Raw genomic sequence first — 13,142 nt, 5'->3', positions numbered from 1 at the left:
CCAGCGAAGAGCCACCGTACAATACGCGGTGCATGCCTCCAATGAACGATGCCGAGACCTCTGGCCATCCTTCCCTCAACCGTCGCCCGGCTCATCTTGCCACGCAAATATTAGCGCAGGCGGAAATGTCAGTCATCCGTTCCGTGGCACGTGAGCGCCTGCCTCAACCGCCACCCGTGGACAAGGCTGACCGGCCGGCGCGCTACAAAGAGTTTCCGGGTTTCTGGATTTTATTCTTCTTGACGCGGTGTATGGAATTCTGAGTGGCCGACTTTGTCATCTAAATAGTCTCCTCAGTGCCGTAAGGCGAGTTCTGAGGAGGGCATATACTGCCATTAGAACATCTCTGGCCGCATCTGAAAGCAGACAAAAGCTCCCAAAAAAAGTCCCACCGATGACCACCACATAAGCGGAGTTCTAAGTGACGGAATTTTGCTCTCTTCTAGAGGGGTTCAACGTACTGTAAGGTGAGTCCGAGCGGGAGTATGCTGAGAACATAGGTAAGTTCTGCATCTAAAGGCAGTCAGTAGTCAGCCTAAGGTTGGCACCATTATCTTTCCTAGAGGAGCCGAGCTCATGGGCACACGAGGGTAGGTGTTTCCGAAGACCGGAGGTTCTCAGCTCTGCAGCTACCTCTGAGCCTAATTTCAGATACCGCAAAAAGAGCCGGTCAGACCTCCCCCAGTCCTGGGCAAATCTATACTCTCGGAACTTCTTTAAATCCAGCCGATGACATTTTCCTGCATCCTCAAGCACGGATACTATGAGATTTATAAAGCGGAGTGCCGTCTCATTGATCCGAGGGCAACAACACTAGAGAACGTATCGAGGATGCCCGTTTTGGGAGCGGAGTTGACCCGTCTCCCAAATCACAACAGCACAACACAGCCGGCAACACTAAGTCAAACCAGGCGCAGCTTGTCATGAGGTACATATTTCATTCATCATAATGTGGTTTACTAAAGAAAAAAGTGGATTCCGCCGTTTATGTCCATATCCACGCCCGAAGCTACTTAGAACATCACGCAAGCAAGGAAAGAAACCGCGGGAAGCTGTCTACATATATTTACATAGCAGATAGGGCTCAAGGAGATTTGAGTTGTAGCGGGATCAAAGGAAATATGGATATTAGACGAGGGCGGCATTGTCTTGCTTCTGCGTCTCAAAGCCAGTACAGAAGATAGAAGGGTATCGGAGCGGGGTAAGAAAACAGCCTTCGGAGGAGCTGATTCTCTCTACGAACGCGCGTTTGTACTGGAACTTTTGGGTTTCTCTTCGGTACTGTGCGCACTCCTAAAGTGCCTAGACTGACCGGCGCTGGATCGTTATGTATCCGATCCGCCGACTTCCACTCGCTCCATCCAGCCCGAGAAAAGCTGTGGCGGTTTGAATAAATTGTACATAGTTCATCTGATCTATCCCGATTCTCCGAAAAATTGGCTGGCGAGAATTATCTCCTTATCACCGTTTGCAAAGTCCCAACCTACGATAGTCGGATCTTGACTGCAACAGATGATCCTTCGGGCATCGAATTGGAGTTTGAAGACGCGGGAATTGGTGCCTTGGGTATTTAGCGGGCCGGCAAAAGGGTGGTGGTGGTGATGGGTACCGTGGTGGTGGTGATGGGGGCCAGCGTTGGGAGCAGGAGCAGGAGCCGGGGCTTGGGCTTGCTGCTGTGGTTGTTGCTGCTGATAAGCTCCACCAGTCGCTGGCCCGTTAGTTGTAGCCATCTGATTTGCAGTGGTAGCTACATTTAGGGTCGTAGTTGTGTTGACAGTGACAGTGGCAGTGGGAGGGGGTTGATTGACCTGCTGCATTGTCTGTGAGGCTGCATGGAGTGCTTGGGCTTGCTGTGCTAGTGACTGGGCCGCCTGGGCTTGGGCTTGGGCTTGCTGGGCTAGGGCTTGGAAGTTAGGAGGCGCATTTTGAGCAGAAGGATTGCCTGCATTCTGTTGCTGGTGTTGATTCTGGTTGACTGTATTCGGGCGGTTTGGCGCAACGGCACGACGAGGGCGGCCTCCGGCAGCCCTGACTGCCTCGTTCTGGTAGAGAATCTTTGACTTGACCCAAGCTCCATCGGGCCCTTTCTTCCAGATGATGACTGTCTCATCATAGGAGCCGGAGACGATCCGGGCCCATTTGCTACCGCCTCCACCAGGGGGGAGCTTAGCCCCGTAGGCGAAGAGGGCTTTCGGATCTCGGGAACCTGCATTTCGCGCTCTGCGTTGGGCTCGCGACATCTCTTGCGTGATAAGACCTTTCCTCTGAGCCTCGAAAAAGCTATGGTCCACAGCTCGGGCCTCTGCTTCTAGCTCCTCCTCATTTCCTGGTAGGTCGCCAAATTGAGCTTGAACGGTTCGGACTAGGTTTGCATGCCCTTGAAGGCAAGCGACTTCGGCACCGGTAGCTCGGTCGAATATGCGGACGGTTTCGTCAGAACTGCCGCTGACTATCCTCCGGCCGTCGAACTGAACACATGCGATTCCTTTACTGTGCCCTGAGAAGGTCCTTTGGCAAGCACCTGTGCGCACATCCCATACCTTGACGCTTCGATCCCCAGATGCTGACACTATCTGACCTTCGAGGATTTGAATAGCGTTGACTGCGGCACCATGTCCTTCCAAGGTCATCAAGAGGGTATACGGCTCAAGCGGCTTAAAGTGTAAGTGTTGATTTTCCACATGATGCGCCATGTTGATGATATATGCTGGAAATTTAGCACTCGACTTCGTTGTTGAGGAAGGGTACGCGTCATTCGTCGGCCAAATTTCCTTCCGATTCCAGACCTTGATTGTCTTGTCTTTAGAGCAAGTCACGAGGTACCGGTCGTCGAACCTGAGGTTCAAAACCGATTCTGAGTGCGCATCTTTGATTTCCTTGATCATTTCCCCGGTGGAGAATCGCCAGAGGATGACACGGCAATCGCTTCCAGCAGAAATGACAATGTCTTGATCTGGACGCTCATCGAACTGCAGACACAAAACGGATGCGGTATGTCCCATCAAGGGAGGGTGAATCAGGCGCAGAGTGTCTAGATTCCAAATCCGAACAGACTTGTCGCGGCTGCCACTGACAAGATATTTGCCGGAATATTGAATCGTGTATACGCATTCTGTATGAGCCTCGGTAGGATGACTGGGATGAGGAAGCTGAAAATTGGAGAAACGACCAGCATCCCAGTTGTCCTCTAACCGCCTCTTCTGTTTATACAGATACTGCCAGTTGATTCGGGGCTCCGGGGAAGAGGGGAGAAGGAGAGAGGGTCGTATGGGCGGGTCCATGGGACTAGGGGCTGTTGGGGATATTGCAGGCTCGTCATTTTGATTGATACCTTTCCTCATCCGACGGAAACTCGCTGCAGTAGGGGTTGTAGTCGAGGATGAGTCGTGGTATGCGATACCTTCCATCTTATCCTCCACCTTGATTGTCGGACTGTCGTCTACCTCAACAACGCCGTGCTGCTCGCCCCAGCTAGGGAGGATATCGCGTGAGCCATCGAGAGACAAAGGCTCAAGCCTGTTGTGTATTCCGGAGTCAGACGAGGTTCCATCACCGAATATTGTTCTCTCGCGAAGGCGCTTCTTGGTTGTTGGCTTTTCGTAGTCCATTTCTTCCGCCCCACGTGCGCGTGTCTTGCGCTCCTTTGTTTCTGATCTCCTCATCTTCTGGCGTTCTTCGAATGCGCGGACCTGGGGAAAGTTCGAGTTCCAGCCTTCTAGGCGAAACAATACCTTCCACAGAGGGCTGTCCATGACCCGAGTCCGCCATGTGCGCGATAAGGTGGATGCCCGCAGTAGCGTCTGGGGTGTTAAGTAGGAGAAGATTTGGAACGTGATTTCAGGTGGAAGGTGAATGACGGGGTCGAGGTGGAGGAGAGGGTTCAGTTTTTCAACTATTGCGGCGATTGAGGATGTTCGTAAAGACCTGAGGATTGCATATGCAAAGTCTGAGCTGTCAGTTTCTGTGCCTGAGCAACTGAATCAAATCTGAAGCGCTTACCGCTGCGATCTGTTTCGCTCATGTTTAGAACCCAGTCCGGGAGCGGGTATTGCAGTTCATGATCTATCCCCATTCCATCGCCTAGCCTTAACTCGGCTCGCATTATGGAGTCGCTTCCACTCTGGCTCCGCGTATCCTCTGAATATCCCTCGTCGAATCTGTTCGCGCTCATGGACGAGGCCGGCCGAATGGCCTGTAGGTAAGAGGGTCCAGCAAATTGCGCAGTGGTAGTGTTGAGCGGGGTGGCCATATTGCGCAGTCGTGCAGGGAGTGAATGGCGGTGGCGGACAGGAAGTTGTGAGTCTGTCGGGTCCAGGAGCGGAGGAGGAGGAGAGGCGTGCGAGCCTTGGGAAGGCTGCACGAGATGGGGTCCTTTGTGTTGCCTCGAATTCGAGGATGACAGCGGTCCAAGCCCACGTGAGCAAGTGGTGTGGTTAGCACCCCGGGTGACCAGAATGACTACAAGAGACCTCGCAGTGTACAATCACCAACAAAGCGAGAGACCGTGATGTTCACGATGCACGGCTTCCGCGTTGTTGTTGTCGTCGTTGCCGCCTAAGGCTGGGGGCGGAGATTGCCGAGCCACCCGTTCTGGCGGAGGACGGATGCTCAGCCATTCACTGCCAAGCGCCTGTCGGGAGCTACTCCCGCATTGGTCTCACCGTTCTCCAACCACCATGTCAGACCTCGAAAAACGGCCTTTGCGGCTACGAAGTGCTGCGTAGTGTCTACATAATCCCCAGTGCAGCAGCTGTCAAAGCAACGACACTCACTGCTAGGGCGGCGATACTCACGGAGCAGGACGACACGATTATGTGCATTGAATTCATGGCCCGGAGGGTGTCGATCTCGGGTCGTTGCATGATCAAGTGCAAGAGTATTGAGTCGTCTTCCTTTTGGAGCAGGATTTGCAACGTTTGAATTGCCGTGGGACCTCGCACTCGTGTTGAAACGTTCGCATTTGTCAGGCCAGTGCGCGGATCTGGAACACCTTGTTCGATATCGAAAGACCACGTTATGCAATGCGGAGAGGCGCTGGTGCAGGCGACGGCGCGGACGGCAAGTAGCAGCCACGAAAAGCTTCTCGACAAAACAACATGTACGGGAGACTTACTGGCAGTTGTCTCTTCAGGCTGCCTGCGATGCGGCTAAAAAGGGCGACGACTGGGCTTCGTTGAGCGGCTGGAAGCCGCCCCCCCCCCTTCGGTTGCGGGGTCACGTGGGGCTAGCCTTGAGGCCGCATGAGCGCCGATGCGATGAAACGAGCCTACGGCACCACCCCTATCGTGCATCCGCCAGCCCACTGCTCCCACACACTCACACCTGCACATCCACACTACACATCGCACACTGCAGCCCAGCCTCACCTCCATCGCCCATTCCTTGTGACTGTGCTGCTCGTCATCTGCGAATATCGCGCCCGCCCACCGTCGTCGCTGCCGTTGTCGTGGGTCGCCCCCTGCCACACTGCTCGCACACCACCATCGCTTGCACCCCTCAGACCCTGCCAGCGTCCAAGCGCTCTGGCGCCACCGTCAAGCCCTGCCTGACCCTGCGACCAAAGGAGATGACTTACTAGCATGGAGGTTGCTTTTCACTCCGGACTTGCGCGAGCTCACACCCACAACCCCTCTCCCACCTCGACTACCACGCACTCTCGTATGAACTCGAGCGCCGGGCCGATGCACGCCAACAGCCACCAGAGCTATCAGAGCCAGTACTCTAGCTACTCGCACAGCACCTCGCGGGACACACAGTCGACACAGGGCACCTCTACCTCGACCCTCTTCGGCGGCCAGCAGCCACCAGTCTTCCCGACCTCGACCCCCGTTAACGGCGGCCCTGTCGAAGCTTCCAACAATGTCCTCAACAAGCGGGCCGACAAGGACACCTCGCTGTTTCAAAGATGTCTTAACCTCCACCAGCGCTTGCGTGCGATTCCAGGCTTTGAGCGATGGATGATCGAGGAGGAGAGCAAAGCCGATGACGATGCCGACCCTGTTACCCTGCTGTGGAGGACCTTCCGGCGCGGATATCCGCTGATGGAAATTTATAATGCCTTAGGCCCCAAGGTCCAGCTTAGCGTGGACGAAGCAAGGGTCAACGAGAAGACCCGGGCCAAAGCTGCATCTTACAAGTTCATCCAGGCCTGCGTGAACGAGCTCAAGTTCCTGTCCGAGGAATGCTTCATCATCAGCGACCTGTATGGCGACGACACCACCGGCTTCGTCAAGGTAACCACTATGACCCAATGCTCATCATCACTTCATGCTAACTTTCCCCCCCTCCTAGGTCACCAATGTAGTGAATCGCGTGCTAGATATCCTAGTACAGATGGGCATCATCAACACCGAAGTCGTTACAGCCGATAGTGCCTCCGCAACCTCCACCATCAAGAGGACGCAAAGAGAGCACATCATTGATGAGTTGGTGAAAACAGAGCGAACATACGTCCAGCATCTAGAGCTTTTGCAATCCTTTAAGAAACTGGTTGAAGAGAAGGGCGTCATCACCGGAGACAGTGTTCATGACATCTTCTTAAACTTAAATGCTCTTCTGGACTTCCAGCGTCGATTCTTAATCCGCGTGGAGCAAACTAATGCCATGTCGGCCGACGAACAAAATTGGGGTAACCTCTTTGTTTTGTACAAGGATGCCTTCAAAGTGTATGAGCCGTACATTGCGAATCAGAAGAAATGCGAAGAGGTCGCCATGCGCGAGTTCGACAAACTAAGGGAAACGGGCGGATCGTCAGAAATGCAACAGATGGTAGAGTCGCCTACGCATCTCACCTCGTTCCTCTTGAAGCCATTTCAGCGCTTAGCTAAGTATCCTCTACTACTAAAAGTATGCTTTCTGATGAAATCTCGCTTCTACCACGCTAATCATTCAATAGGAGCTTCGTGACAAAGGTGACCTTGACGAGGGCCGGAGAAGTGACATTTCCAAGGGAATAGAGGCCGCCTCTTCTGTGCTTCAGAGCACCAACGCGGCCATCGACCGAGAAGAGCGACTCGAGGCCGTTGAAGAACTCAAGACTTTGGTCGAAGATTGGAAGGGGCATCGGATCGAAGGGTTCGGTGACTTGCTCCTTTACGGCCAATTCACTGTTTTGAAGGGTGAAAGCGTCAACGCAAAGAACGAGGAGCGTGAGGTGGGTAGAACATTTCTTACAGATCAGGTATCTATGGGATCATGGCTCCTGCAATGGTCCGTTACCGCTTAGAGCTTTTACTAACAGATCCTTGTTCAGTACAAGATTTACCTCTTCGAGATGATCCTTCTATGTTGCAAAGAAATCAACCCCAACAAGCAGAAGAACCGGATGATGAATAAGCCAGTGGCTAGGAACGGGAAACCGAAGTTGCAGCTCAAAGGCCGAATATTTATGCAGAATGTAACAGAGACTGTCTCGCTTCAAAAGCCCGGTGAGCTATCCGAAAGCTGAATTCCACGATTGACTGCTAAGCCGAGAGTAGGCTCATATACATGCCAAATATTTTGGAAAGGTGACCCAGGTATTGAGAACTTCATTATACGTTTCAATTCGGAGGAGACGATGAAGAAATGGGCCACACAAGTTGACACTCAACGACGCATGATGAAAGAATATTCGAGATCCAGCGCCGGCACCTCCCGTTCGCAGCCTTCAAACACCGCTTTCATCTCTATGCAAGACCATCAGCTCACGAACCCGTATGCTGAACACGAAGACGACGACGAGGACGAGGATGTGGATACCGTCGTTCCCGGCTATCCAGGTCCTCATGACAATTATGCCATGAGATCAAATGGCTCTAGCCTAAGTCTGCGCTCGCGGTCAACAACTGGGGATAGCGGGCCCCCAATGGAGAACCTAGATCCGCGGGTACCTCCTCCTCGCTTCCCAATGGGAAATTCGTCTCAGCCTGCGCTAACCTTACGCACTCAGCAACTTGCGAACTCCGGGGGGAATCAAGACTCATATTTCTCGCCTACTGCTGAGTCCCCAATGTCTGGTACCTCTGTCCGAACGACTTCAACAGGAACGTTTCCCTTCCCTCGCCAACAACCTCCCAATGGTTATTATGGCGAAGACAATAACCGTTACACCGCCCCAGCCATGCCTCGCGGTCCGATGTCTCGCGAAGGTTCCATGACCCCAGGTGCCTACCCCACGAGTCGTGGTATGCAAAGACCGTCACTACCGCCGAATGCAGGTTCAGCAATAATGAACCAAAATCGACTGCGATCTGCGAGCAGTCCCGATATTCATAACTCCAACGGTCCCGGCCGACGACTACCTAACGGTCAACAATCAAATGTTCCAGAGGTTCCGCCCTTTCCAACACACTACGCCTACAACTCGTCAATCATCAATCGGAGCCAAAGTGGCTCACCAAACGGTCTTCCTCCACGAGCTGCGACACAATCACCTGCTATCCAGCGAGATCGGCTCGTTCAGCAGCGAACTGCGCAAGAGCTTGCAAATTCCGAATACCATGGTGGGCCAGCTCGTCGAGAGACCAGTCATGCCCCCATAGCTAGGACTATGACCCCCGCTTCTTCGTTCGAACGCACGATGACCCCAGCTTCTATTGACTCCCGGAATATGTCTCCGCCACTATCATCGCAAACGCCAGGCCCAGATATGACTAATAGTAGCATCCCAACACAACTGAAAGTCAAAGTGCACTGCCCATCGGCAGGAAGCACAATGACGTTGGTTGTGAGTACAAACATCAGCTTCCAGTCATTGAAAGATCGAATCGATGCGAAACTGCAACGGTCGACCAGCGTTTCTCTGAGCACAGGGCAGGTGAAGTTGAAGTACTTGGACGAGAGCGATTACGTCAGCATACAATCAGACGAGGACGTGCAGACAGCGTTCGAGACATGGAAGGAGCAGCAGCGGGATCTCAACACGACCGGGGGGTTGGGTGAGATCGACCTCTTCTGTCAGCGATGAGGGTGAAAGTTGGGTGCATTAGGACGGTCTGGCATACTTTGGCGTTTCGGAAACGAGATTTCTGTTCGATACTTCACTTCTATGGGTGGACCACTACGCAACATTCATCGGCGAACAGGATTATTCGAGTACTTGTTAGGTCTTCTTGTATGGAATGCGGAGCGGATGTGTCTGCTTTAGTAGGCGGGGGGGTTCGGTGGGGGCGGGGCGCACACGGATCTATCACCCCGTATACATGACTGCTAGCGAGGACTCCGGCGAGGACTCCAGCAAATTGCGGCGCATCAGCGTCCCTGGATTTTCAGTTTCATTTCTACTAGGTCTCTTTTATAGGGTATGTTTTGGTATGTAGATGGAGTTTTTAGCTGTTCTCTCTCTTCCTGGTTGGTAGTGGTGGTGGTGGTTGTGGAGCAGACGGCGATGACTGACGACGGGATGAAATTCTTCTTGGAACCAAGGCACTTTGAAGTTAGTGGAATATTTACTCGGGAGTTACATTCGCCTCTTACTCTAGATAGATGTATGAGGGTTCTTCTTGGATAGGGAAAGACTTCTTTTCGGTTCCGCTTTGCTACAGCAAGCCCGATGTGTACCTGCTCGCATATGTGGATGTGATTCGGATGTGAATTAGCTTGTGATACCGAGAGCCTATTACACTTGCGACAATGACGAAAAACGATAGGGATGATGATACAGCGAGCTTTGTGCCGCGACGGGCGTTCATGCAGGCCAACACTTAGCGCGCAGATCAAGCGATGTCCTCCGTAGCTTTCATTTCTTTGTCCCGCTTGTCAAAGAATTTGAATACTGAATTGTCTGCGCCAGACAGCCGATTTGGAGATGACACACATACTTGAAATAGCGAACAGGTCGTCTGACGTGGTTGATGGGCCGGCAATGCGCGCGGAAGGGTTCCGGGCGGCTGAAAACTCGCTTTCGTCACCGCCGTCTCTAAGCTTCCAAGCGGCACACCGACTTGCAGGCCAGGATTCATCCTCCGAACCCTCCACGTACACGGAAAGCGCATCCCATCGGAAGAAACAGGCCACAGTAGGCCGAGACCTCCAACCGGAAGGCGCAGAAGATATCATCACCCGCATATCAGCCCTCCCTGCCCCGCTGTTGACATCTTTATGCATCCCACCTCCTGTCCCTCTCTTCCTCCTCAACTCTTCCTCGATAGAACGACCTAGACGCCTCTACAGCCCTTGTGGCTTCCCTTTCCTTCTCCCACGCCACCATGAATTGTCCATCCCGGGCTGACCCTGTCCACAATGAGGGCTGGAACCAGAATCCGCCTGATCTCAACGCCGACGCGACCACCCGAGCCGACTTTGAACACATCTCAAATGCCAGACGGCAGCAAGACCACCGGATAGATCTTGCCGACTCCTCTCATGCTGAGATAGAACTCAGCGAAAACCATGCTACAGACGGAGACAACACCACTGCTCGACTAAAGGCCCTTGATGGCCAGGGTAATATCGTAGTGCAAAGTGGGAAACACCTAGGTTCCCGCACTGCTGCTTCCCCTGTGTCAAGAGTCTATGCTAGGAGGATGGCTAGGGACTGGCAACTGGCTTTTCACGGCTTGTACAAGAGGGCTGCTCAAATTATGGTCAAATACTCCAAATTCATTGGACCTGGCTTCATGGTTGCCGTTGCATATATCGATCCGGGTAAGTCCTTTTTTATAGCCCAATTTATGTCCTCCTATTAGCATGGTATTTGTCTACTTCTGCTTCAAAATACCCTCCTCGAGACGGCCAGCTCATATTCAATGCCATTTCCCCTACCAGCCAATATCAGACCAAAACTAACTCCTATTTCAAGGTAACTATGCCACTGATGTCGCAGCCGGTGCTTCTTTTCGATTCAAACTTCTGTTCATTGTGTTAATGTCAAACATATTCGCTATCTTTCTTCAGTCTTTGTGTATCAAACTTGGCTCCGTCACTGGAATGAACCTTGCTGAAAACTGCAAGGCTCATCTACCTCCATGGCTCAACTATGTCCTCTATTTCTTCGCAGAATCAGCTATCATCGCGACCGATATTGCAGAGGTATGTTCTCCCCCATGGGTTATACTACTTGTGCTGATTTTGAACAGGTCATTGGAACTGCAATCGCCCTAAATATTCTCCTTCATGTCCCTCTAGTCGCTGGCTGTGCCATTTCCATTGTGGACGTGCTCATTATCCTAATCTTCTACCATCCATCTGGCACGATGCGGGGTCTAAGAGCATTCGAGGGGTTTGTCATGGTCTTGGTCTTCGGTGTGGCCATTTGCTTCTGCTTTGAGCTCAGCCAGATCAAGAATACATCTGTTGGGGACGTCTTCCGAGGATATATCCCCTCTGCTACCCTCATCAAGTCCCAAGCGTCAGTGCACCATTTCACCTTAAAACCCATGCGCTAACATGCACAAGACTGTTCCAATCTTGCGGTATCCTGGGCGCTACCGTCATGCCTCACAGTCTCTACCTAGGCAGCGGAATCGTCCAGCCACGCCTCCGCGAATACGACGACGCCAACAATCCTTCCTTAACCAGCGAAACCGACTCCATCGACTCCGAAATCAAATACAGGCCCTCCCTTGCTGCAATCCAATCCTGCATGTCTTACTCCATCGTCGAACTCGCCATCTCACTTTTCACCTTCGCCCTCTTCGTCAACAGCTCGATCCTAATCGTTGCGGGTGCCTCTCTAAACGGCCTCCCTGAAGCCTCCGACGCAGATCTCTTCACAATCCACAATCTTCTTTCCCGTACGCTCGCGCCCGTCGCGGGGACCCTGTTTGCGCTCGCGCTCTTGCTGTCTGGAACGTCTGCTGGCATTGTGTGTACGATTTCTGGGCAAATAGTATCGGAGGGCCAGCTTAATTGGACATTGAAACCGTGGTTGAGGAGATTGATTACGAGGTTGATTAGTATCACGCCATCTATTATTATTGCGGGGGCGGTGGGGAGGGAGGGCCTGGGGAAGGCGTTGCAGGGGAGTCAGGTTGCGCTTAGTGTTATTTTGCCGTTTGTTAGTGCCCCCTTGCTCTGGTTCACGTGTCGGGGGAGATATATGAAGGTTTCAGTGAGGAACAATCGTGATGTTAGTGAGAGGGATGGCGTAGTTGAGGTGGAAGAGGCAGTGGAAGAATCGGTGCAGATGCGGAATCATTGGATTACAGCCGTTTTTGCGGTTCTGATCTGGGGTGTCATTGTGGTTATGAATGTTGCTTTGTTGGTGCTTGTGGGTATGGGGGTTGCGTAGATGGGAGAGATAGGAGAGATGCTATGGGGGGTGAGGGTCATGGGTGGGTAGGGCAGCGATGGGATACAGGAGTTAATGGCGCTCTAACCTGTTTTTTGAGGCTGGGTTTGCAGTTTAGTATGCTAGGTGGTGCAGGCGATGAAGGGACTGATACAACGTGAATCCCTAATCCTAGATGGCTGGGCTAATCCCAGGACAGGGTTTCTATCTAGTACAAAAACATTAGCTATATGTTGCGGGTGAGCTTGTAAAATGCTGTGATAATCCCTTATATGTGCATACATGTCTACATATGAGTCTCTATCGGTAGATATGTGTAGGCGGTTGATGAAATTTTCCTTGAAACTCTGAATCCCCGCGTCCGCGCATTTCTATATCTTCCATAGACCTAAGGGTCGGCGTTCCCGACACCGAACACTGTACATTTATTTGGACTGTATCGAAACTGTCCGGATCCTGAAAGCGTTGCAGGGCAGCCAGTTCTAGAAACGTTTCTAGCCGGGAAGGCGTCAAAGGATGTCCAGTACTCAGCCTCATGGATTAAGGCGTCGTACCTATCATGGATTAATACTTTCTGTAGATTTGTTTTATGTGTTTTGAGTTGGCGCATGTGAATGTGAAGGCTTACATAGTACAAGAAGGGTGTACAGGTAGTTGACATTTTCTCGGGCATGGGTTCCACAACCGAATGAACCAATTGTTTAAAAGGATCATTGTAGCACGAAACACCCTTCAATGTCGTCAGATTTTACGCGACGATAAAAAAAGAGGTCACCAGCCGCCTTCTCATCATGGATGGTTGCACTATGCGCAGCTGACGGAGGCTGCCTCCACAGTGCTACCTCTACCGTAACTCCTTTGTATAACTCCTCGAGAAGCCTTTAAATAGACCAAAGTCTCCAGCCATAGTGTGCCAGAGGTGACTTTGCAT

The 13,142-nt window shown here is 52.2% G+C and overlaps 4 protein-coding genes across 4 annotated transcripts; 2 read left to right on the top strand and 2 right to left on the bottom strand.

Annotated features, from left to right (window-relative positions):
- Positions 1 to 938: 938 nt before the first annotated feature.
- On the bottom strand, positions 939 to 4,544 carry BDR25DRAFT_342439 (WD40 repeat-like protein). Its single transcript, XM_033693722.1, has 2 exons — positions 4,000 to 4,544; positions 939 to 3,946 (listed from the first exon to the last, which is right to left on the bottom strand). Exons 1-2 carry the CDS (start codon positions 4,247 to 4,249, stop codon positions 1,416 to 1,418), a joined length of 2,781 nt encoding a protein of 926 aa, XP_033548661.1. The 5' UTR covers positions 4,250 to 4,544; the 3' UTR covers positions 939 to 1,415.
- A 1,035-nt stretch (positions 4,545 to 5,579) lies between these two features.
- BDR25DRAFT_367679 (uncharacterized protein) lies at positions 5,580 to 9,209 on the top strand (the record flags this gene model as incomplete). Its single annotated transcript, XM_033697015.1, has 5 exons — positions 5,580 to 6,233; positions 6,292 to 6,846; positions 6,896 to 7,153; positions 7,253 to 7,427; positions 7,476 to 9,209. 5 exons carry the CDS (start codon positions 5,580 to 5,582, stop codon positions 8,945 to 8,947), a joined length of 3,114 nt encoding a protein of 1,037 aa, XP_033548660.1. The 3' UTR covers positions 8,948 to 9,209.
- Positions 9,210 to 9,916: 707 nt separating this feature from the next.
- Positions 9,917 to 12,432, top strand: BDR25DRAFT_285440 (natural resistance-associated macrophage protein). Its single transcript, XM_033688185.1, has 4 exons — positions 9,917 to 10,626; positions 10,781 to 11,010; positions 11,058 to 11,329; positions 11,377 to 12,432. Exons 1-4 carry the CDS (start codon positions 10,188 to 10,190, stop codon positions 12,209 to 12,211), a joined length of 1,776 nt encoding a protein of 591 aa, XP_033548659.1. The 5' UTR covers positions 9,917 to 10,187; the 3' UTR covers positions 12,212 to 12,432.
- Positions 12,249 to 13,118, bottom strand: BDR25DRAFT_354312 (uncharacterized protein; the record flags this gene model as incomplete). The annotated part of the gene is made up of 5 exons (XM_033695289.1): positions 12,249 to 12,395; positions 12,502 to 12,558; positions 12,621 to 12,875; positions 12,934 to 13,015; positions 13,060 to 13,118. The coding sequence occupies 5 exons, from the start codon at positions 13,116 to 13,118 to the stop codon at positions 12,249 to 12,251; spliced, it is 600 nt and encodes a 199-aa protein (XP_033548658.1).
- Between the last annotated feature and the right edge of the window lie 24 nt (positions 13,119 to 13,142).

This window comes from Lindgomyces ingoldianus, assembly GCF_010093535.1.
Source record: "Lindgomyces ingoldianus strain ATCC 200398 unplaced genomic scaffold BDR25scaffold_13, whole genome shotgun sequence".
Classification (NCBI taxonomy): domain Eukaryota; kingdom Fungi; phylum Ascomycota; class Dothideomycetes; order Pleosporales; family Lindgomycetaceae; genus Lindgomyces; species Lindgomyces ingoldianus.
The sequence above is the reverse complement of the archived record's forward strand: the minus strand, read 5'-3'. Positions and strand labels throughout refer to the sequence as shown.